The 25950-nt window shown below is 41.7% G+C and overlaps 1 protein-coding gene across 3 annotated transcripts in view; it reads left to right on the top strand.

The window, feature by feature from the left end:
* Positions 1-25950, top strand: part of septin12 (septin 12) — a 73865-nt gene that overhangs the window by 21636 nt on the left and 26279 nt on the right. Inside the window, exon 2 of one of the 3 annotated variants that reach the window (XM_011473071.4) lies at positions 1194-2645. In XM_011473071.4, coding sequence (XP_011471373.1) covers positions 1194-2645 — 1452 coding nt within the window. Of the gene's footprint in view, positions 1-1193; positions 2646-12165; positions 12293-16577; positions 16732-25950 lie in introns of those variants that run through there. The other 2 variants (XM_011473072.4, XM_004086435.5) reach the window with 2 other exon arrangements.

Here is a 25950-nt window from a genome sequence, read left to right on the forward strand (position 1 = left end):
GAGCTCCTTACACGTGGGTGGGGCTATAGATGAAACTGTTTTAGGAATGCTGGTTGGTGATTTTACAGGGGAGCTGTGAATCCAACAATACCACATGACACACTCAACTTTGGTAAATGGTAAATGGCGTATACTTACAGTCACAGACCCATTCACCCAGTCACACACACATTCACACAAACATTCACACACTGGTGGCCACTACGCTGCCAAACACAGGTGCCCGCCTACCACCAGAGGCAAGGTGGGGTTCAGTGTCTTGCCCAAGAACACTTCGACTCATGGGCGTGCATGGTGGGAATCGAACCTGCAACCTTACGATCATGGGTCGACCGCCCTACCGCTGCACCACGGCCGCTCTCAACTTTGATGAGCTGTGTGACACTGTGAGACCTCTGGTGGCTCCAAAGGCCACCAGTTCCGCACATCCCCATCCGGTTGTTGGTCACAGGACTCATTTAATTTGAAAAAAAGTGTTTCCACTGCAGTTTTGCATAATATGACCAAACGCGTCTAAAACCACCTCCTCCAAGTGCTAAAACTTTTATTGATAGATGTCTTTTTTGAAATTGTTGTTTCCATTGGGCAAATTTCTTATCCCAAATTCAATTTGTGCAATTTCATAGTTAATGGAGACCCAACTACAGACAGCAATGTGTAGTTTTTTCCTTTTTACAGAGTTTAAGTTGGTAACAGAAATGACATAAGCTACACATGTAAGGAGGAGAAATATAACCAGTCACTGTTTGAATTAGAAAGTTGGGAACTGAAAACTGTTCTAAAATATTTGCTGGGTGAGCATGGCATCGTGTGTTGTGAGGAACTGCATTGCTTAATCATAAATGACGCTCAATGGACAAGCCAATTTTCTTCTTCTTCTGGATTGTGTTCAGTCCTCAGAGCTTTTTATGGGCAAAAGAACCTCCAAAATAAGCACACCTCCACAGGTAGAGTTGCTCGAACTGTGGACATTTTCAAGGCGGTTTGGTTCCCTTCAGTGTGGTTCTCTCCTGAGGACTGTGTGTGAAAGCAAACCGGTGTGATCATCCTAAACACTGCTACTGAAAGATTTGCTGCTTGAGCTTTTAATAGACTAAGCCAATGCTTTTTTAATGCAGTGCCTGTTTTAGAACTGTGCCAGAGTACGCTTGCTACTACTACTAATTGATATTCATTCTTTTTTGTTTACACAGCATTAAAGAGATCCTTTGATGATGAAGTAGTGGAGGACACACAGTACATCTCTACACCTTCTCCTGCCTCTTCCCCCAAATCTTCCTCTTCCTGCAATTTCTTCCTTCATCACAACAAAGTCGGTGAAGAAAAATGCCATTCTACTCCTTTTTCCCTCAACAACAACATCATGACTCCTGCTCCCCACTCCCACATCCGCCTGGGTTACAGTTCCAGCTCTGTGCTCAAAACTTGCAGTGTTGGTGGCAGTTTTTCCTTCAATCGAGGTACCATGGCCAAGCCAGTCATTCTGAACAACGGCTCTTCTGTGACCAGAGCCGCTTCGTTTCAAAACAAGCTAAACCCAACTACATGCTCACGGGAGGGCAGTGACAATGACGACCTTCACAGCTCTTCGTCCAGTCTGGAGTACTTTTGTGAGGGAAGGCCTGTCAACCGACCGGTGTTTTACCAGTGCCCCTCATCTCAAAGGGAGTCCCATGGACCCCATCAACTCCAACAACACCTTGAATCAAATAAATTGAAGATTTCCTCCCATGGAAGTGTTTTAAAGTTTGACCCACAAGGTGGTATTTTGAATGTTAAGGAGAATCTGGACAAGAGCCTTGGGTTTGCATCATTCCAAGACTTCCAAAGTGCAAAGGAAGGAGTAGGATTGTTGCGAATGCACACAGATGTTAATGGAACAAGGCATGTTGATGATAGTGCCAACTGGAGTGGTCATCTGAGTAACGCCAATGCCTTTGGAGAAGGTGGTTTTAAAAAAACTGGTCAACATGTTACCCAGGTACTTAAGTCTTCACTGCCAAAGCCCAAAGAAATTCCACGGCTCAACAAGTTCCCATTGGATTTGGACAAGTTAGTTAGCAGCAAACCAACAGCTTCTCCACCCACTGAATCGGAAAACATGAACTTAAGTACCTCAGCAAGTCCACCACAAAGGCTCTGTGCCCCCCAGAACCACCCTTGTGACTCCTCTACAGCAACCAGGCCTGCAGCCTCTCTCAGTAGTCTGGACTGTTCCCTTTACAGACAACACAGCCTTTTGTCTCTATCCTCCCAGTGTTCTCCAATTCCTTGGCAGGGAGCTTCACCTGTCCCAGAGATGAGGGGCTCTACTGAACCCCTTTTTTCACCTCATTGCTTTCAAATGGGTTTTCCATCAGCTTTTCAGGCTGCCCCCAGTATGCATAGTCCTTCAAACTCTTCCGTCACCTCCAGCCCCACAGTTGCTGGCTCTTTGGAAGAAGGTGGCAGTGAAGCAACAAATGGTGTTGACTTGATCTTACAGAGGATTGCTTCTTTTTCCTGGCCTGTCATCACTGATAGCATGGTTAAAACACAGACACCTGCCCAAAGCAATGGGGATTTACCTTCTCAATTTCTGGGTTCCACTGGAAACAAACCTATGGCTACATACCCATGGAAGGAGGGAAAATTCAACTGTAGAGGTAAGATCTATGTCCTCATTTTAGACAGTGCTGGTCAGCATCACATCCTTGCAGGTTATTGAATAATACAAACATATTGGGGGGAAAATCAAACCTTTGTGGAAAAAAAGCTTTCTCCCATCCTCCTTGATGAAGTTCGAGACAGACTCCATTATGTTGTATTTATGGCTACTCTCTACACACACAGCAGTTCTTAATGAACAGTGTTTTGCTGCATCATGCATTTGGTGTCAACAACAGCTTTCCTGCATGCTGTACAAATATTTACCCCTGTTTCTCCAGCACAAAGCTCTTAACTATGATTTCTTTTCTCCATTGTTATCTGCTGACACTTGTTATGTTTCACATTCTCCAATTTTCTTAATCATTCATTTACTGTAACTGGACAGACATACCAAGTGTCCACAAGCTCCATTACAGAAGCTGATGCAGATTCAAAGATAAACACTGAATTTGATTTGTGGATCTTTTGTAAACTGTAAAAAAAGGTTTCTTCTAATAAAAAATTTAAGGGTGCTATGAATATTTAATTTAAAGGGATATGATGTTAAAAAAAATTATGTTTTCAGGTTTAACTCTGGAACACTTTTACTATTAAAAGTTACACCATCACTTTTGCCGGGCAATTTTTCCCCAACATAATTTACCCAACAAAAAGTACTTGTCATAAAAAATTGATCAAAACATGACAAAACGTGATAAATTAGAGTGTTTTGTATTTTCAACTGTGGTATGTGTAACAAAATCAACAAGAAAAACATAGGAAATTCCTAAAAACATGCTGAAAATTAAGAATTTGAGAATAAAAAGTTCCTAAAAAAATAACCAAATGATCCTAGAAACTTGGTCTGTGGTCCACCCATTCCTGAGACATGTGAAACTTCCCTGGTAAGGCCACATATTGAAATTCATGTAAATAGTTTTGTTCGGGTGAAAATCACCTGGCTATAGTGCTCTAGGGTTAGAAATAATGAATGGCAGCTTTCTTCACTAAAGAACGTATTTGATATAGGCTCAAATGGTTGAAATTGAAAGCACAAACAATAATTAAAGTGCTTTGATGGATGTTCATGTTAGAGAAAAAAAGCATGCTCTGCTGTTGAAGTCAAGCTGCCGGATTCTTGTTTTTTGTTCAGCAGCTTTTTAGTTGGTGCTGCAAATTACAGGCTGTTATGGAGTAATTGATGTTTATACTTTGATTATCGTCGTGCTATATCCTGTGCTTTGCTCTAATTGTTTGCTTCCCATTAAACATTCGCCTCCGGTTCTAACGCTCTCCTCACCCTTATGCAAGTCAGATGTTATGCATGTCAAAAAAACAGCAGTTTGGACAGAAATATCTTGTCCTATTTTGAAATGAATCAGGTTCGGTAATTTATGACTTGGAAATATTCAAAAATGTTCGCTGACTTCTTGCTGTTTAACAGTTTCTTAGTCCTCACTTTTTTCCTTCTATGAGAAGTTTACTTTTGATTGATTGATTTGGTTATTTTTAGCATTAATTGTAGACGATACAAGAAGAAGTCAAACAAATGTATCAAACTTATTACAGAAATAATGAAATGCATTAATTAAACAAGAAAACAAACAATTCAGAGACATTGCGTATTTAATTTGTTTTTTTCAGACACTGGGTCGTCATCAGGTGGTGGTGTGTGACGTCTTTAAAAAACAGCTGATTGTGACCATGAACAGGGATGAGGGAGCCTTCCTGCTCCCCCACACCTGGAGCAACATCCTCCAGCAAAAAACGGACATTAAGGGGCGGAGTCACTTGTCAAAGTTTGACAGGTGACTCCGCCTCAGTCACAATCAGCTGTTTTTTAAAGACGTCACACACCACCACCTGATGACGACCCTGATGAAGGTGGAAGACATTCCACCGAAACATGTCGGTACGTGTTACATTACAAAACAAACCAGTGTCTGATAAAAGACAAACTAAATACGCAGTATAATTTTATAGACACAATGAACCTCTTTGAATCATTAATTCAGAGACACACTTGATCCCAAAAAATATAGTGATCATAAACTAAAGTCATGTAGAGCTTCATTTATTGCTTGAAAAGGTGTGGGAAGAAGTACATTTATATACCGTAATTTCCGGATTATAAGACGCTGCTGTTGTCACACGCTTTCAACCCTGCGGCTTATTCAATGATGCGGCTAATTTATGCATTTTTTCTAACGGCCGCTAGAGGTGCTCGAGCAGAAATGGTAAGCATGAGACTGGGAGACTACAGTATGTGTGAGACGCAAGTTCAATGTGATTTCCCACTCAATTGGCCGTGCTAAAAAGCTGTCCCACTGTCTCAGAGAGGAGGAGGCAAATTGGGAGGCTGAATATGTAATCGTATTTTCGGCATCAAGCCTAATCATTTTGTCACACCCACGAGCAGCCAAACAGCATGGATGTCACTTCTGCTCTAAGACCTCTCACTCATGGTGCAACAAAAAGAAAGACCCATGCTCAGCCCTATTTTGGCCGCATCCCACAATCCCTTGCTGCCTACAGACCCAACATGCACGTGACCACCACTACAATATGACGCAGCTTTCAGGTTAAAAGCAATCGTTAAAAGCAGTGTGAAACAATCCACCGTCACCAAAGGGTTTGGAAAAGCCAGTCTGCTGCGTGATAGAGAGGACGGCGCTAGCTCAGGAATGAATTTGCCTCAGGATAAGATTGACACTGACAACAAAGGAGATCCTGAGAGAATGTGCTGAAAAATATCTTGCGCTATTCCAATCCCGCACTGAGGAGGAAGACTTCCATGGTTTCAGTGCACAGGAGGAAGATGAAGAAAGCTCTGTGACTTTTACGTTCATGTTTTTTTAACCAGCCTGTTAGTGCTGTGTTACGGTGTGTCACTGTTGTGGAAGATAAACTCCCGGCGCTTGCACCGGCAGCGCTTTCCTCTGTGCGGCACGCCTATAAGTTACTGCTGGACTGCTGGAAAATTTTGAAAACCCTGTCTGTGTACCGTATTTTTTTGTTATTATCTCATGTGTTGAACTTTTCCTGCGATTACTTTTTTTTCTTTCTTTCCTCTCCGCTGAAGGCGGATCTTCCTTCGGTTGTTCACTTCCCCATTCAGACCCTCAGAGCCTCCAGAGTGGGTTAATAAAGAATCATTCATCTTCTTCTGGGGGAAACCTTCTTTTATTACAGTTCTCTTTCACTCTGTATGACAAACATAAACACATATGAGGTGCCGTGTAGGACATTATTCAGAATTAGCATTCATAAACACATATGAAATCTCTCACACACACTAGTGAAATGCTTGTATACATACAACTGAAAATATATTCATTCACATACACATGTGAAATCTCTCACATACACGTGAAAATGCTCTCACATACACATGTGAAAATGCTCTCACACACACTATCGAAAATGCTCTCACACACATTACTGAAAATGCTCTCACACACACTACTGAAAATGCTCTCACACACACAACTGAAAATGCTCTCACACACAGTACCAAAATCCTCTCACACATACTACTGAAAATTTCGATAGAAACGGAAGGCATTTCAGTAGAAACGGAAGTTGGTTGATTATCGCGAGATTTAACGGCAGTCAAAAGCGTTGCTATGGTGATGTGTATCGGCAGCCTGCACTAGAAATTTCCCAGAAGTCTCTACGAAAAACCAGTGTGGATCGATGTAGAGGGCTGCATTGGGCGTGATTGGGCGGTTCGAATTGTGCTGCGGGCGGGAGCGGGCGGCAGAAAAAAAACCCCGCGGGAATCATCATGAATCATGAATATATATTAGCGGACCACGTTAGGCTTTGCGGCTTTTGGAGTCTTATGTACTGAAGCTCCGTGAAAGCACCAGGTAGAGACGCCTAATGGCCACTGTCATCTAACCTGTTGTTGGGGGTGTGCAACGCCCCGCCCCGCCTCATAGAAATTGTGTTCTTTAAAGCCTGATACCGCGGTCGCGTGTGGGCGGAGCTACCAGCTAGAGGTTATGGTCTGATCGCTGCATGGAGTGATGTCTGCATCAATGCATGGTAGACACTGAGAATAGGGAGATCAGGTTTATTATTTTGAAGAGTTCTACTTGGTAATCATGTTTCCATGTTTGAGTTCATAAAATCATCCCACGGAAAGTCTCTGCTTCAACTCCCGCAGGGAAAGCTGCGTCTGAATCTGACGCCCGCGTTTTCATCTCTCTGACAGGGTTTGAAGCCAAAGCCCCTCCCCCGCCTCTTTACCTGCTTCTCCTCTCTACCTGTTCACCTGTTCACATCCTCTGCAGCTGAGAGTTATTTTTCCCCGCACTCCCAGTGTATTCCACAGAGAGATAGTTGGGGCAGCAGAAGGATGAAAGAGCTGTGACTCTATCTGGCAACACTGCGCTGGATGAGGAAGGAAGGAGAAGTTTTCCTGGCAGGGACATGATGTCAATTGATAAAGCAGAAAAGAACCTCAAACGAGCTTCATCGTGAGACACGCATGGTGTTCAGATCTGCGTGCCGATGCCCAACTGAGGCCAGGACAGCAAAAACGGGAAATGGCTGAAGCTAAAAAAAAAAGTATTTTTCCATCAGGAAAAAAATAATTCATAGATTTTCAGCTCTGTTGAACCATTACAATGTTTTTTTTTACTTTGACCTGCATCTTTACCAGCTGGTTTAGCGCGCTTCAGGCCGTCTGTCTGCGCGCGGACACACGCACACTTTTAACCGAACAGGATTTGTGAAAATATATTTAATAATTAAGTTGCACATTACACAAAGGAGGAATGCATGAAAAGATGAGGCTGGAGGAGGGACATGAATCTCTTTAATAATATCAATACCAATACCTGTTTTTTTTTCCTGCGGGGCGAGGGACGATACAAAATGATTTCACGAAAAATGGTTGAATTATTGCCATGAACACGGACAGATTCATATTCAAAGCCATTTTTAGTAAGGTGTGAGAAAACTACAGAAGAAAATGCCTCCTCGCAAGAGCCAGTTAATCGTTCAGCGGCATAAAAACAAAAAATAAATATTGCCATGAATAAATAACTTGGGGGTTTATTTATGAACAAATACATTAAATCAACACCAAAGTGTTTGTAATTTAATTATTTATAAATCAGCCACGTTTTCCATGATCAGAACAGAGCAGTCTTTGTAAAATGTCCATATTTATTGTGTTTTTACTCTGACAAATAGGTGTCATTCTCTGCGTTAAATAGGAGTAGTTCGCCTCCAGACCAGGTGGTGGCGGTAATGCGCCAATTTGTTTTCGTGTCAAGCACCTTATGAACAACACCAGAAAGAAAAAAGTAGTAAGCATGGGTGTCCAAATTGCTTTTAAAATTCAGAGAACTATATAGAGAACTATATAGTGCTGCACTATATAGGGTTTTTGTAATTAGGGATTAGGGCAGGAATTCGGACACAGGTTCGTTTCCACTGAAATGCCTTCCGTCGACCAACTTCGTTTCTAATAAAGTTTAAAAAAAACTGTCTCTACTGAAATGCCTTCCGTCGTTTCTATTGAAAATTTCAGTAGTATGTGCTGTGTAAGTATTTTGGTAGTGTGTGTGAGAGCATTTTCAGTAGTGTGTGTGAGAGCATTTTCACATGTGTATGTGAGAGCATTTTCAGTAGTGTGTGTGAGAGCATTTTCACATGTGTGTGTGAGAGCATTTTCACATGTGTGTGTGAGAGCATTTTCAGTAGTGTGTGTGAGAGCATTTTCGATAGTGTGTGTGAGAGCATTTTCGATAGTGTGTGTGAGAGCATTTTCACATGTGTATGTGAGAGATTTCACACGTGTATGTGAATGAATATATTTTCAGTTGTATGTATACAAGCATTTCACTAGTGTGTGTGAGAGATTTCACATGTGTTTATGAATTCTAATTCTGAATAATGTCCTACACGGCACCTCATAAACACACCCCCAACACACTTTCGCTGCTCTCCCTCTCCCTCACTCCCTCTCGTGCTGCAGCGCGCTCTCCCCTCCTCCGTCTTACACACGCGCGCGGTTTCAGCACATACACATCCTCATTTTACAACACGTTTAAATGTGTCACGTGCGGCTTATGTATGTACTAAAGGGTTTATCCTTTAAAAATTTAATGGGTGAGGCTTGTAATCAGGTGCGCTCCATAGCCCGGAAATTACGGTAATCCCACCCCTACCGTGTTCATTTATTTTATAGTTTTACATAGTTTCCATAATCCGGTTCTGATCCTATCTTTTCAAGTAACAGAATCCAGTGCTTATTGATGATTGATTATCCTCAGAAAAACATTCATTCAGGATTTCATTAAACTGTAACATGAATCACACACCATGTAACAGACATGTAATACTCACTGACTGTAATCAGAATACATTTTCATATTAATCCAGATATCATTGCTACACATTGCAGATCACGTTTTCAAGTAACAAAATCAAGTAATTATCCTCAAAAATAATTCCTACATCTTTTCAATAAACATTAAGATTCATACTTTTAGGAATGGATATCTAATTAATATTACAACAGTTACAAAAATAGTAATATTTTGAGTAAAGAAATAGTGGGGCGGGGGGTGGTCACAGCTCATGAAGTAAATGAAGGAAACACCCATTTTTAACTTTTTAACCTCCACTCTGCTCACTTTCCTTCCTGTTGGACAAGACTGAAAGCGTTTCCTGCCCAGTTGTTTATTTCAAGGCCCTCAAATGTGTTTCCTGTCCCAGATAACAACTGTCGGTTTCAGTCTGAACACTCACAGAACAGACAGAAGAACAGCTGACATACTGCATATCCACAGAAGATCAGTACATACGTATCTCATGGTATGCCCCGCTCACAGAGCAATACAGGGGGCCCAAATCCAAAACTCACTTCAGGTCGCGTGATAAGATAAACATTTATTGAACACAGTAAACCTAAACTATAAAACTTTAAATCATAACTCTTTTGAACACACATTTGAATAAGAACAGTATATTTTTTCGGGATAAACCAACTTAAACCTTAAATAATTTATACTATTTTTCTCTCCATAAAAATATAACCTGTCAAAATTATACAAGTTAGAAATAAAGTAAACATAAAAACATTTACATTTCTTTACACTTATGTCATTTTATATCAAATTTTTTTTTTTTTTTTACATTTCCCAGTAGATTTGGTTCTACATAAGAATATCCTGTCAGAATTATACAAATTCAAAATATGAACCGCAGAATAAGGTAACAAAAAAGCCTGGAAAAATGTATTGTTTTCAGAAAAATCAAATCATTCCATTTTCTTTGCCCTCGTGTCATTTGATCAGAGCTGGATGCCTGGCATCAGTTTTTGGCATCAAATTGGTTTGTGTTTGGTGTGAGGTTCTGTGCTGTGGACATTGTCAGGATGGACTGCAGGTGATCATCAGTGAGACGACTCCTGTCTGCTGTTTTGTCAGTCTTCATCACCGAGAAGAGCTTCTCACACAGAGATATGCAACCGAACATCCACAAGGTTGGAGCTGCATGTAAACAGAGATGGAGCATTTCTGCAGGAATGGAGAGAATAAACTGTTCAGGTCATGCAGTGTCTGACTTTGCATGCAGTGTCGTACTTTAATAGCGCTGTCTTAGATTAAATTCTTTAATAACAGCCACCTCAGCACACCACAAATGAGACACGTGGGTTTGACAGTAATGTCAGTAAACATATGCTCCCATCTACCTCCCATGTTTTCTGAATCAACGTTTCTCTTCAGCATCATGAGGGCTAGCTCCACAAGAACTTTCAGCATCACAAACTAGACTTGATTGATGCGGGAGGTGTTTGGCAAGGCAGCAGAAGTGCTGCATTATGGGATTTGCAGTTAATGTGTTACCAGCACTGCATACCCCTGGGCCATAAATTAAAATAACAAAATGATCTCACGGGCCGGATATCATAACATGCCGGGCTGGATGTGGCCCGTGGGCCTTGCGTTTGACACGTGTGTTCTAGACTGTTGATCCTGTAGGAAATATGTTAAGAAACATCAAGAACTGCTAATGTGTTGTGTAGTTTGGACACTTTTCGAAATGCTTGAGCACTTTTAAACACCCTTTTCTTTAATAAAATGCTTCTGTGATACATTTATCTTCTTCCGTTCTGTCCCTTACGGGGTCACGGGGCTATCCACTTACAGGCGAGGGCAGGGGACACCCTGGACAGGTCGCCAGTCTGTCGCATATCACACACCCATTCATTCTCACACTCACACCTATGGACAATTTAATAGAAAATTGCACAATTTGAAACTTAGTTTTCTTCTCTTGGGGGTGTTTAGGGGTCTGAAACAATCTATTTAAAGTTGATGTGATGGCTGTGGTGTAGAATTAAAACTGTCAACATTGATGGTTACAGGTTGGCTCCTGTGTTAAGCAGTGAAGCTGCAATCATTTTGTGAATGTGTGTGTGTGAATGGGGCTGTGGTTAGGGGTTAACCCTAACCAAGGGACAGGAGTGAAGTATGCACTATTTGCCACGTGCTTCAGTTTGGGATCCCAGGCCTTCTGGATGTGCTTGAGCTCTTAGGCTGCATTTTGATGTGAAGAATATTCTTTTGAAAAAGTATCTTGAAGGTTACAGGACTGCTATGTGGTTATTGTATCGCTCTGTTGTGGTGAAGAGAGGGCTGAGCCAGAAAGCAAAGCTCTCAATTTAACAGTCGCCTCAGTCACCTGGAGAGATCTCGGAGCAGAGCCACTGCTCCTCCACATCCAGGGGAGCCAGTTGAGGTGGCTCAGGTATCTGAATCGGATCCCTGATGGACGCCTCCCTGGGGAGGTGTTCCGGACATGTCCCACTGGATGGAGGCTCCGGGGAAGACCCAGGACACACTGGAGAGACTATGTCTCTCAGCTGGTCTGGGAATGTCTCAGGGTCCCCCCAGAGGAGCTGGAGGAAGCGGCGGGAGACAGGAAAGTCTGAGCACCTTTGCTTAGGCTGCTGCCCCCGTGACCCGGTCCCGGATGAGCAGAAGAGGATGGATGGATGGATGGATGGATGGATGGATGGATGGATGGATGGATGGATGGATGGATGGATTGAAGGATGGAAGTTTTAGTTTTAGGTTTTAAAGCAATCAGGTTAGATGTCAGGGGAAGAGCTTTTGCTGGGGACCAAAGTTTGCTTACCGACCTGAGCACATCCAGTACATTTCAGATCATACTCACTTTCAGATATTAAGAGAATAGAGCAACTGTAATGACTAAGCTGGGCCGTACCACAAAAAGATCTACAAACGCCTCCAAATCAAGCCTGAAGACATGGAGCATGTCAGCGCATGGGAACTGGAAAAACCACAGTTCAATCTGCTGGTCATTTTTCCAACTGAGAAACTCACTGGTGTTCCTGATCGATAGGTATGGTTCTGCTGCCCCCTCATGCCCTCCCTTCACAGATAGACATAACCTGATTATGTTTTGTCATTTTGTGTTTTGTTAACTAATATTTGATTTAGCTGACTATGACGGTTTGTTTGTGATCTTCAGACTGAAACTGTGGGGAATTTAGCAGGAACCAACTAAAAAAGCATTTCCTCCACAAAACAGGAAGTGCATGATAGCTTGAGACAGCCTTCACATAGACTTCCTGCTCTGGGGTGCATATGTGCAGACAGCTGCATCTTCTCCTTAGGTAAAGATCCCCTCTCTTCTTCCTCACCGTGTTTGTGTTTCCTTGTGTCTGGTTGGTTTTGTCTCCTCGCTATGTCAGACCTGTGGACCTCCGGCCTTCTCTCTGTCCATTATGCTTCGTGGATCATGCTTGTGCTTTTTCTGTTGCTACAGGAGTCATTCCGACCGAACACAACGGTGTTGTCTTTATCATCGAGCTATTTCATCTGCTTTTTTACAACTTTCTTCATTCTTGCTCAAGGCCGTCATCAAGAGACAAAAGCAATGCAGTTCTGCAGAAAACATTTGAACTCTGCTGTGTTTTGGTTTGACTGCAGCTGGTTAGGCTCCAGAGAGCTGAGCAGACAAAACGGGGTTAGAAAATAGATGCATTGCTTTGACGCATCAAAATTGATTCAATTTTTGTTTCAGATCAAATTCTGAAGACATCCATCCTTCCATATTCCAAACCAGCCTTAACCCTTTTCAGGGTCATTGGGTTGCTGGAGCCTATCCCAGCTACTGTTGGGTGGAGGGTTCACTCTGGACAGCTCACATGTTCATTGCAGGTCATTCTAACGGGAATAATAAGAAATGCCACGCTGGAATAGTTGCTGTAGTTTGTTAAATAATGAATGAAAGGACTTGCTGTACTTCATGTACATGTAAAAGTGTTAAGATGTGTTTTAATTAGCCATAATTAGCTGAATTTTGTTTTAAAATTCAACATTTAAATTCAGAAATACTTTCAGAGAATCTAATTCAATACGAACAGCTTTATCCCCCAAGGGCAATTCTTTTTAAGGTGCAGACAATAGCTTTGAAAAAATGTACATCATGTAGATGCATTAAAAAAAATATAACACTGTAATACATGGAGTAGAGGTTAGTAAAGCTGTAGAAGATAAAAAATAGTCATATTGATGTTTTACATTTAGAGATGAGATGAAAAAGCCTCAGATAATAGAGGATGGTCCATCTGGGTTCAGATACAGTTTGACGCTTAAACAAAAAATGTTAATTCAGGTAAAGAAGCCTTTAACAACTAAAGTTACTGTAATTATAACACATTACTAAAATGTTGTCAATCCTAAATCCTTTAGCCTGCTAATGTTTACCATCACACCTTTATGTACTGTGTAATGGACCATGCAGAGCACGCCACTTTTCTTTTAAAAATGCCAAGAAAAGTTATAGTAATAACGTTACATCAATCTAACATTGTGTTCATTTATTTTGATTTTGTGTGCTTTAGTTTGATGTATTTGAAAGTTTGTGTTGTTTTTTTTAATTTGAGTTTTTAATTTGAGTTGCTTTTGTTCTAAATTTTCCTTTTATTTGCACGGTTTCAGTTGGTTTTGTTTAGTACGGTACCTAGAAAGTGCAACACATTTAAGAAAACTTGCCTGTTATTTTGCAAAGACTTGATGAAGCCGCGCCTGCAGGACTGATGGTCTCTACTGCATCCTGGTGTTCGGAGTCGGTACTGGTTCACATTTCCATCATAAGGAAATCAAACCTTACCCTGAACTTCATGGACAACACCAGTGCTGCAGGGAGAACATTGTACGGTATAAACAGACAACAGTCTGAAGAGCTGAGGTGACGGCATCTCTGCTACAGGAGTCAAACAGGAAGATTTAAATCATCACTGACAGGTTTACAGTAAACCCTTGTTTTTCGCGGGGGTTACGTTCCAAAAAGAACCCGTGATAGGCAAAATCTGTGAAGTAGAAACCTTGATTTTTTTTTTTTACAATAATAATTGTTTTATATCTATTAAATACTCTTTATACATTGAAAAGAAAGAACAAACCATTTTACAGGCTCAAGCATTTGTTTCACAAATAAAAGTACTTTAGAAACGTTTTTTTCTACAAATAACTTCTGTACTGTCAAATAATAATTTGAATCATCAATATGAAGGCTTCAAATCGCGGAGATTAGCCCCGCCCACCACCACCCGAGTATTGGATTAAACGGGAGAAAATTTAAAAAACAATTATGAAAAAAATAAAAAGTACAGTGGGAAAAATAGTGACTCAGCTGTATTTCACTGCTCTACAGACTGAGCCGCTGCATCCTGACTCCGCTCTGCAGTGTTTTCTTCTTGAAGCCCGCGGTGCAGCTGTGTTTGTTCAGGACAAGAACATAGTGATTGACAGCTGTTGTCGCTCTTTTTTCTATGGGTTTTAGAGAAACTCCAAATTGCAAGATGATTTGCACATATGTAATGTACTTATTAAACTGCAACGTTATTGACGCACAGGAAGAAGCGGAGTGACTTTTCAGCCAATCAAAATGCAGAACACAATGCACGATGCAAATCCGTGAAGTAGCGAAACCGTGAAAAGTAATCCGCGTTTTAGCGAGGGATCACTGTACCTGGTTTCTTTTGAGGAAACACGTTTAATGTTTGGAACCGTCTGACACTGTTTTAAAGCTGAACTTCTGTACAAACTTCTGTACGGTTTTTTAAGTTCTGTAAGTCTCCGTTGATGTTTTGGATGAAGAGATGTTTGCAGCATGAGCTGTGTCGGTTACAGAGTAAAGCTGGGGTGTTGAGCACCTCGCTGTGATTTAGATCCGCCCTCAGCCGCCATGTGACCTAACCAGGAAGCATGTCTGAGGTTTGGGTCACGCGTGTCTTCCTGTCACATTAATCTGTCTCACTTGACGGCTTTTTTCTTTACACGTCTGCATCTTCAAACTTCACCATTCATACTTCCAGTTTCTTTTGTGTTTTAGAAATGAAGCTGGTGTATTCAGACTTTCTCAGGGTCGTTGTTGTTTCTCTGATTAGCTTAACACTCGTCCCAGGGCTTAACCACAGCACATTACTTCTGCGGTGAAAAAGAGCAGTATTCTGTTAAACAGGTGAGATAAGAGAGAAGGTCATAATGTCAGGATACCAGTTTGATCTGTTTTTCATAAATACACAACAGAAAATATGTGAGATGATGACAAAATGTTCATTAAGTCCAAAAAAAAGGAGCCAAAGTAAAGTGCTGGTAATTTGAATCAACAACAGAATCCCCCCCTCATTCTGCGTTCACACTGAATGCGGTTCGTGCATGAAATCCGTATCACCCCTGTTTCACTGTGCGGCAAATTTTTCTACATGCCGCCAGTCCAAAAAGGTGTTCATAGCTTGACACCCTGGCTGCTTGTGGGAGGAGCCACTACCAGATGTTTCTGGCCTGATCGCTACATGGAGCGGTGTCTGTGTTTGACCCGGATGATGTTTAGAGATTATTGTTAGAGTTATTGTCTCAATGAGAAAAAAAAAACATAAAGTTCAGGAGACCCGAGCAGGCTGCTTACGCCATGCCACAGCGGCTCTCTGTCTGCTTGCCAGGTAGCCTGTGGAGGGCCGGCATAGCGAGCACGGTCGCTTTCACAGACTGTCCAGGCTGTACCGGCCTAAGCCCAACAGTAGCGGGGACGGGCTCCAGCAACACCACTGCCCAAATACAGCGCTTTAAAAAAAATGGATGGAAGTTCAGGAGAACTGTTGGATCGATCCACCATGTTGGATTGGATATGTCTACCTACTGATCGAGTCACTGAAAATGTCCCAAAGCTGAGTCCCTGATTGGTTGACGCGACGCAGCGACCTCCCCAATGTTCAAATATTTGAACTCTGGCCGCGCCGCTCAAATTGCGCTTTCACCAGACCTTCGTGGCGCACCTGTGGCTCAAATTGCACCGCAGGACCTCAGAATGCATCCGTACCATTGTCTTGACATTGAAAGTGCCTCTGCCGCGTGAATGGGGTTCAGTGTGAACACAGCTTTATCAAAAAAACACAATGACTTGCAGATAAACTCCAAAATCCACAGCATTTATCAGTTGGCGCATAGGAGGGGATTTTTGTACATAGTCAATATTCAAAGCATTTATGTTGCTTTCTTTAGCACATCTTTATTAGCACATCCTTTTTACATTAGAGTAATAAGGAATAATAATTGTAATAAAAATCTCCAACTCTTTTAGTTATTAATCCCTTAGCAACTACAGCTTCTCCATCACTGCTGCTTAACAAACAAACAGCAGAATTATTGTCCATCTCTGAGATTTTAAACACAGTGTCACAACAGCACTGTTCATCACCTTTTATGCAAATATCTGCCAGTGGAGACAGCCTTTAGACTGAAAGGACTGAAGGCCGGTGGCAAAGCAGCTTAGAGGGTGTGGGACTGCAGCTTGTCCTGTGGGGGCGCTCTCTCTCTCTTTCTCGGGGATTAGTAGAAGCTCCTTGGGTTCATCTGCATGTGAATAGATCCCACCACCCCCCGACCCTCCTTGTGCCTCAGCCTTTCTTCCCTTTGCCGCTGCCATCAGGGTGAAGCGCATAGAGGGAGATAGACGAACAGGGGGGGTTCTACTGTGCAGGTGGGTGTGTTTAGCGTTCAGGTCGTCCTAACAGGAGTTTCTCTGCTGCTTGGGGGATAACAACAGGTAGGAACTTTTCTCTGGCTTTAATTTATTTCCTTTTTAAGGATTTTATTGGGGGGGGGACTTGGGTCAAACCAATGAAAGGCTAAGACTGGCTCACTGTTTCAGCCGGGATGGGGGTGGGGAAACTGTGAGGCCTCCAAACTTTAATCAAATGACCCCCACTGAGTCAATGCAGTCTGTTGTGCTTGAAGCGATGCTTTAGTTTTTGCCATTTGTTAAGTAGATGAGGGCCTGGCAGTCATTACTGGATTCTGGAACTTTCTGCTCCTCATTCCCATTCTCATCCAAAACTTTTATCCGTAAGAGTTTGGCTTCTTCCTCAGAGTCAAACCAAACATTAGAAATGCAGTCCTTCAAAGAATGAGAGCAGCTCAATGTAAAGAAAAGACTTCCAAGGACCCCAGGTGGATTCAGGCCTAACCTGTCTGCTGTTCTTTCAAATTAAAAGGTTTTGATCCTGAACACGCGGCGAGGAGAGCCGACCTGTGCTGCAGTCACTTGCTCTGGTGAAGTCATCTGACCCCGCCCCCATTATTTTAGTCTGCCAAAAAGATTCCACCCTCAGCGTGAAAATATGCAGAGAAGCTCACACATCAGAGCTTTGATATTTAGGTCAATCACACGCTGAACTTCACTTGCATCTGGACATGTTGGAAAATATATACATTTCATGTGAATTTTTTCATTCTGTAGGTTTTAATGTACAACAAGGTAAACTGAGTCAAGCTAACGAAATAACATTGGATTTTTTTACAACTTTACGCCTCCTTCTTTCTGTGAAGATTTTCTATTTGACTAAAAGCAGCAGATATTCATAGATGAGATTGTCATTTCATAACTGAATTTCCATCAAACAAAAGAAAAACAAAAGTGAGATAATAAATGGAGGAAAGCAGATTTGCAGTAAAAATAACTTCTATTTATAAATAGAAGTTATTTGTAATATTATCTTTTCTCCATATGAGTATTTATACTCGTATGGAGACAAGATAATATTAATATGAAGCTCATTGAGTAAAGGCCCTACACACTGGGACGAATATTCGCCAGCCGTTTTTCGCCACGTTTTTTGTGTTCACACACAGGCGATTTTCGCTGACGATGAGCCGAGCGAACATGCAATTTCATTCCCTGACATTAGATGGCGCTTAATGTAAACAGAAATACTCCTGTACACAAGGTGGCGCTGCGCAACTTTATGCTTCTTAAAGTCGCTTTTCACTCAGAAGAAGAGAGCAAGTATTTACGCGCTTGTCAGAATCAAACAAAGAAAACATGAATATTTCAAGCACCAGTAGCTCCAACTGGTTCTTGGTTCGGGGATATTTTAGAATGTCCGTCATTATTTCTTCGCGGCAGTGTAGACGCTACTCGGCGTCTATCTTCTTCGCTGGTATGTGTGCTCAGCAAGGCAGTTTTGTGTTTGAGCGCCCCCAAGTTGTGTTTTACTGTAACTTCAGAAGCTCCAGACACGTGTGCAAAAGCGCCATTCTCATTGGTCGAATAGATTTCGACGCGACGCGTCGAAAAAAAAAAAACGAACCCGAGGCGTTTTTTTTTTTTGACGCTTTGACGCGTGGCGTTTTTTCGCGTTGGTGTGCACACTCTCATTGGTGCCCTTTGTTTAGTCACGAGGCGTTAAACTTCAATTCGTCCCGGTGTGTACGGGCCTTAAGTCTGTCTCCACTTTCTGCCATCCATCTGTTTACACTCTCTCCCTCTAGCTTACAGCCCCTCACAACCCCAACCTAACATTAGCAGTGCAACCAAAATGGTATTAACATCAGATCTGTCCAGTCGTACAGTTTAGATCCAGATTCCAGCTCAGACCAGGAAAACAAAGACGTTCATAGATCGATTGGTCTACAAGGTGGATGATCACAAAGGGGCGGAGCTGGGAGCTGGTGACCCGCTGTCTGTAGTTTTTACTTAACAACCACCAGCTTTTTTTTCCCATTTGCTCCTGATTTACAACAATTTGGAGAGAAAAAATGCAATATTGATTTTAATTCTTTTAGATATCCTTATAGAAATGCCACAAGAACATGTTAAAAATGCCCAAAACACCATAATTATTGGAGTGGGTCTTAAACATGTGCAGAACGGCATTAGAGTGCACGTTAATGGCGTGCACGGATTAAGGTTAAACAGCAGAGTCACTTCTAGCTAATCCTTTTACAGCATTCACATTAACACACATGCACGCCTTATTCCTGCTTTAGAAAAGGAACAAAACACACAGCGACACACAAGTTCCAGTTTTACAACAGACACAAAAATACAACCAATTTCCCTTTGAGTCACTGGTTATACACATTATCAAATCAATAAAAATGTAAAAATATATCCCTTAAATCGATCTGCATAAAATACAAACAACATGTGCACATAAAATTAAAACACAAATCTAGTTTTAGAAACAAAAAGAAAAATTCTGAGAAATGAATTAAGATAATCCTGAGAGGAAACACTAGGAAATACAGAATATATATTTATATAAAAAAAGTTTGATATAAGATTAGAAATTTACAATGAAATGCAAATGTAACTAAATGCAAATGTAAACTAATAGTGTCAACTGAATAATTGAAACGTAAAACTATGTTAACATTAATTTCTAATATTAAGATTTAGTCTGACTTTTAAATACTAATTTTACGGTTAAAAGTTAAGTCAATAATTCAATTCACTTTGTGAAAAAAATAAGAAAAGATTATCCTGAAAGTGGCCTTTAGATTTGACCAACAAATGAGGATCTGAGACTAGTGCTCAGTGTAGAAAGAATGTTTTTGAAATGTGGTTATTTTTATATCCTTGAAACAGCTTTGCCTCCACCACAATGCTTGCTGAAAAAAACTGATGTATGACCGCAGTTGGTAAACTTTTGTCAGTATGAACATGCTAGCTTTAACACGATGTGTCATACACGCCTTACAGTTCTGCAGTTATTATTACTGGCTTTTCATAGGAAAAGCAGGTAAAACCATATAACAATAATAATAATAATGAATTTTATTTATATGGCGCCTTTCTAGACACCCAAGGTCGCCTTACAGATAGAGAACAATAAAATACAGTTAAAAGAAAGACACATTAGTTAAAAACAAACAAGACATTGTAATCATAAAATTAATTAGGGTGGGTATGCTTTTCTGAAGAGGGGGGTTTTCAGATTTTTAGCAAACTGTGGGAGTGAGTTCATGTTCCGCAGACCTGGGGGAAGTGAGTTCCAGAGCTGGGGGGCAGAGCGGCTGAATGCTCTGCCCCCCATAGTGACGAGCCGAGCGGTGGGTGTAGCAAGCTGGAGTGAAGAGGCAGACCTAAGGGAGCGGGTGGGAATGGCAACATGGATAAGGTCAGACAGATATGGGGGGGCGAGGTTATGGAAGGCTTTGTAGGTCAAGATAAGGATTTTATAGTTAATCCGGAAAGACACTGGTAGCCAGTGGAGTTTTTGTAGAACAGGTGCGATATGCATAGTTGAGGGGGTTTGTGTTATGATCCGGGCAGCAGAGTTTTGGAGCAGTTGTAGTTTGTGAATAGTTTTGTAAGGGAGTCCGGATAAAAGGGAGTTGCAGTAGTCCAGACGAGAGGTGATGAGACTGTGGACTAGAATGGCCGTGGAGTGAGGACTGAGAGAGGGGCGGAGACGGCGGATGTTTCGGAGGTGGAAACAGGCCGTCCGGGTGATGCTATTTATGTGGGCAGTAAAGGAGAGAGTGCTGTCAAGGATGACACCCAGACTCTTAACCTGTGGGGAGGGAAGGATGGAGCAGTTATCGAAGGAAATGGAGAAGTTAGGGAGTTTATTTAGGGTGGTCTTTGTTCCTACGATGAGGAGTTCAGTTATATATATAAAACAAGATAGATATGACTCACATGATTGGATGTGACATTCATGTCAGAACTGCAGTTTAATCGCAGCTCTTGTTATTTTTATAAAGCAGCAATTTAGGGTTTTCACCAGAACCTGAGTCACAGCTTCAGCTCTGTGATGACTGACGGAATTGGCTGTACTTGTTTGTTGCAGTTGGAGCTACTGTAGCATCTGTTTACACAGCAGATCTAGAAATGCTTACACTGATGTCACTGCGTCAGTGTGATTCCTGTGAAGCTCTGAGCTCAGTAATCTGCAGCTTTTCTGCCAGGAAGCGACTCCTCCCCTCCACCCACTGCCAGACTTCAGAAGTTAGACAGCTTTATTAGTGCAGCAGCTTTCACAAACAAGCAATTCAGAAAGCTTTACAACATAAAGAGCTTTTGATGCAAATAAAACTACCCTAAAATAATACAAGAAGAAATAAAAAGAGAAATATAACTAGAAAGTTGGATCAGGGTGGCTGTGATGGAGCGGTCGGTCAACCTCTTATTGGAATATTGCAGGTTCAATCCCCACCCTGCCCGCCCATGTGTCCATGTGTCCTTGGGCAAGACACTGAACCCCGACTTGGCGCCAGTGTTCGGCAGCGGAGCCGCCATCAGTGTGTGAATGAGTGAATGGGACTGTGACTGTTAAGCACTTTGGGCCTTTGAGGAAGGTAGAAAAATGCTATACAAGTACACGCTATTTACCTGCAAAAATTCTAGTGTGAATACTTTATGCTGAATCTGGTCGTTGAAGCTGTTTGCCTAATCTTCTGAAGGGATTTCTCTGAAATGCGATAGCTAATTCCATAATGCTAAAGTTGCAGAAGGATCTGCATTCTTCTTTTTATTTATTTATTTATTTATTTATTTTAACTTGTCCTGTCCAACAGTTAGGCAGACAGATGAGAGCTGAGGGCCTCTTGTGTTGGACATATTTTACTTTAAAAAGAGGGGTTATTAATCTTCAGACAAACCAAAGGTATGTCTGAACAAACCCCTTTTGTAATTGAGGCCAAACTTCATTCATTTAAATCATATTTGAAAATCTTTTGTGTTGGACCGGACGGAAAAGGAAAGAAGGGAAGAAGAGAGAGGGATGTCAGAGAGAGGGGGGATAGGAGGGTGATTATAGAAAGAGGGGGTAAAACCATGAAGCAGCATAAAGCAACAAGGTTCTGGATGGTTATAATCATTACAGTGAGGTTCAGATGTAATACAGGTCTATAAGGGCGGGGCCTGTCCACACACACTCAAATGTTACAAACATACCTGCTAGCTCCAAAAATGTTCACATGTCTACATGTACACAATACAAATATCGTTCACACACGCATACTTATGCCTTCAAACCAACTAGAGTGAAATATTTCATTCAGTCATGCAAACTATTACTGCAAAGGTGAGCTAACACCTGTGCTCAAATGAGTGTTTATGTTCTTCTAAAATGGATGGTGGAATGTAAAATGAAGGAGGGAGAGTGACCAGCCACCCCCACACCCAGACCCCCGCCGCAGCAGCAGCGGCAGCCAGAACCCCCCAACACCTGCACCGCAGCAGATAGAGAACAACCGCCCCCCCGGCGATCACATCCGCCACCCGGGCCAGGGTCAGCAGGACCGCCATGGGGGCCCCCAGAGCCAGAGAGCAGGGAGGCATGGGGGGACAGAGAGTGCAGCTCTAGCCCAACCAGGAGAGCAGCCCCCCCTGAATTTTTCCTAAGAAGCTACATTAGATGGACTGCTGAAGCTCTTAGCATAAAGTGCTGAAAGATAAATTATTGAAGGTGTTTGCTTCAAATGTTAAAGAGGTCTACTTAAAATATTGAACCTTTTGCTGAAAGTCCTGAAGCTATATTAGAATTCAGAGGTCCAGATTTTGTTTGGATGGATGGAATTAAAGTGGTGCAAGGGGGTGGCAGGTTCACCAGTACTTCACTTATTTACTCTTTATTTTTAAACCAGGGGTTACATGGTAGTACATAAATGATAGTCATGGAGGGAAATCAAAGTGAAGAGTTGTTTATAATTGGGAAAAATTGAGGAAGATCTGATGAGAATGAAGGGACTTAGAGCCGCTCAGCAGAATAAAGAAGGTTCCACTTTCACCCACATGGAAATGTTAGATTGCCAAATAAGAAAACCAACAATCCTGTCGTCCTGAAAAAAACACAACATAAATTTTGAGAGTTCAGAATTATTTGATTCCCTCAGACACAGTAGCATTTCATGGACCTTTGTGCCACTTTGTCCGGCTCCCTCCTCCTGTCAGAGAGCATATCAGTGCGGATGCTTCTTCCGTGTTGGTGGTGAGTTTTTGCTAGGGATGTAGGAAAAAAATTGATTCTGCAATATACCGCAATATTTCATTTGATGATACTTGTATCGATTCATAATGCTGTCAGGATGATATTTAGGTAATTATTTCTGAGTGTCCGTCAGAGACAGACTCTTGTTTTCCACTTAAACCTCCGACCGCTAGTTTGCAGCCACGCCCACTGAGCCTCTTTGAGCAGCTCTACACGCACAAATAAAACTACATGGTGTCAGCGAGAAGCAGCTTGTTCTGCTGTTCTGACACATGAACTACTTAGTTTTTACTTGGGATGGGGGCCGAACAGAAACTCTGTGCCATGTTGCTGCCAGTTGTGCCAATTTGTGTTTTTTTTTAAATTTATTGTTGAATCACCATTCAGTCTCCTGAACCGTTTAGAAGTACTGTCGCTACATTAAGCAATTTTGAAAATAAACCGCACTTTATTTCCTTAATCATACTTTTAGAAGATTATTGGTTAAGGCACATTCATTCCATTTTTTTCTTATACTGAAAAATATTTTGTTGTGGAAATCAGACAATGTTCAATGTTCCCTTTAGATATGTTAAGTTACCAAAATAAAAGCACAATGAATTTTCTTGGGTAAAATAAACTTGCAAATGAGATACAGTTGCAGTGCTTAACATTGTGATGATTAAATAAAATGAATTTTACCATTTTATTACAATGAAAGACATCCAAATGATGGACTACACCCCATCATTTGGACTACACCCCATCATGTGTGACTGGCCACTGGACTTTCTGACTGGCAGGCCTCAGTCTGTCAGAATAGGGAACAGGACCTCAGCCAGCATCATCACACCACAGTGCTGTGTTCTCAGCCCCATCCTCTACACCCTGTTGACCCACGACTGTGTGGCCTCTCATAAGGACACAATCATCCTGAAGTTTGCTGATGACACCGCCGTGTTAGGATGCATCACTGGAGGGGACAAAGGAGCCTACAGAAGGGAGGTGGCCAGTCTGTTGGCATGGTATGAGGACATCAACCTCACCCTCAACAAAGACAAGACAAAGGAGATGATAGTGGACACGAGGAAGGAGAGGAGGAACCCTCATAAGCCGCTGCTTATCAGGGTGGATGTGGAGAGGGTGAGCAGCCTCAAATATCTGGGGGTCCACCTCAGCCAGGACCTCACCTGGACACTAAACACGTCACAGCTGGTGAAGAAAGCTCATCAGCGGCTGTGCTTCCTGAGGAGGTTCTGCATGTCCCCAAAGATCCTCAGCAACTTCTACAGCTGCATGGTTGAGTCAATCCTGACCAGCTGCATCACAGTGTGGTACGGCATCTCTACTGCCATGGACCGCAAACGCCTGCAGAGAGCGGTGAAGACTGCGTCCAAAATCACCAGTACTCCTCTACCCTCACGGCAGAGCACCTACAAGCGTAGGATCCGTAGGAGAGCTGCCTCCATCATCAAGGGTTTGTTCTCTCTCCTCCCCTCGGGACGGAGGTACAGGAGTGTGAAGTGCAGCACCACCAGACTCAGGAACTCTTTCTTCCTCTCTGCCATCAGACTTCTTAACAGCTGACAGGAGTCTGAAACAACTGCACCTTTGCACATCCTCATTGTTTATAATTATTGTTCTTGCACATTTACCTCATGTAAGTCTCTGTGCACAATTAAACTCAGCTTTATTTGCACAACATCTGTTTTGTATATATTTTTAGCCATTTACTGATGCATAGTTATATTTTATTTAGGTTGTATGTGAATTTCCGTTATCCTGTATATATCTTACTCCTATCATAGTGATAAATGTAGGTATATATGCGTTCCCCCATGAGTGCTTATATACCAGCTCTTTTACCAGCTAATTCAGAATTGACAAAGCCGTTTGGATAAGAGGTGAAACGTCTTCTAACTTTAAAAACTAAGTCCAGATGACAGCCCCTAAACCTACTACTATAATGGAATCAACCTGGATGAATGACAGTCTTCATAGACATCCTACTCCTATTTTTATTTTATTTTATTTTATTTTAATTAACCTTGGCATTAAGAGCAGACAGCAATGTAAGAATTTCATTGTACAGAGAAACCCGTTTCTTCACTGTGAATATGACAATAAACCCTTTGAATCTTGAATCTTTGAATCTGTATTAATGTTCAGGTAGAGTTTTTTCTAAGTCATACTCTTAAAAAAGAAAGGAAAATGTGTTCCAGTACTACATTGGGATACATATCGTATCGTGGGACGCGTTTCGTATCGCCTGACCCTTGCAGATACACACTCCTACTTTTTAGCGCTATCATCTACAGAGGAGAGTTTGCCTGTGATTGCCTATTAAAATTATACAAATCTAAAGAGAATGGAGGCTTGTTGAAGTTCACAGACCTGCCTGCTCTCCATGAACCCTCAACCTAATTAGTGGATGGTTACCCTGAATCACCAACTAGCCAAGTAGCCTCTGTGTTAGGAAAGAGCTGACACAGTAGGTTCATTTATCAAAGCATTGATGCTGTTTGAAAAGCAGGTTTTACCAGATGCAACATCTAGCTGAAGCACAGAAATCAGGCAGCTGAGCAGAAAACATGAAATTCCACATCTTCAAGAACACAACATGCATAAACCATTATCACAACACAAGGGTGGGTTTCTTCTGGTTCTATCAGTCTTTTGCTGAAAATCATTTTAAAGGCAATAGAAATTTAAATTCACAAATGAGTTACATTTATACCAAAATAAGTTGTCATGTTTGGTATATGGTTTATAGACATGACAGAAAAGAGTACAGGTTGATGGATAAAACGAGGACAGTTAAACCTGCTGACATTTCCAAGCTTGTTTGTTTTTTCCTGTGTTAGTCTCTAGTCTTATTCCTGTGCTTTTAGACAAAAGCAGAAACATCCAATTTGTCTGAAAAGAGCTGGATGACTCTTCTGTTCAAACAGCTTTTGTTTTTCTGTTTCATCTATAGTCAGTTGTGTTGTGTTGTGTTGTGTTGTGTTGTGTTGTGTTGTGTGGGTGTTTGTGAAAGTAGTTTGTTGGTGGTTTGCTTTTAGCGACGT

This window comes from Oryzias latipes, chromosome 8 (genome assembly GCF_053564925.1).
Source record: "Oryzias latipes strain Hd-rR chromosome 8, Olatipes_Hd-rR_3.1".
In the NCBI taxonomy this organism is placed as follows: domain Eukaryota; kingdom Metazoa; phylum Chordata; class Actinopteri; order Beloniformes; family Adrianichthyidae; genus Oryzias; species Oryzias latipes.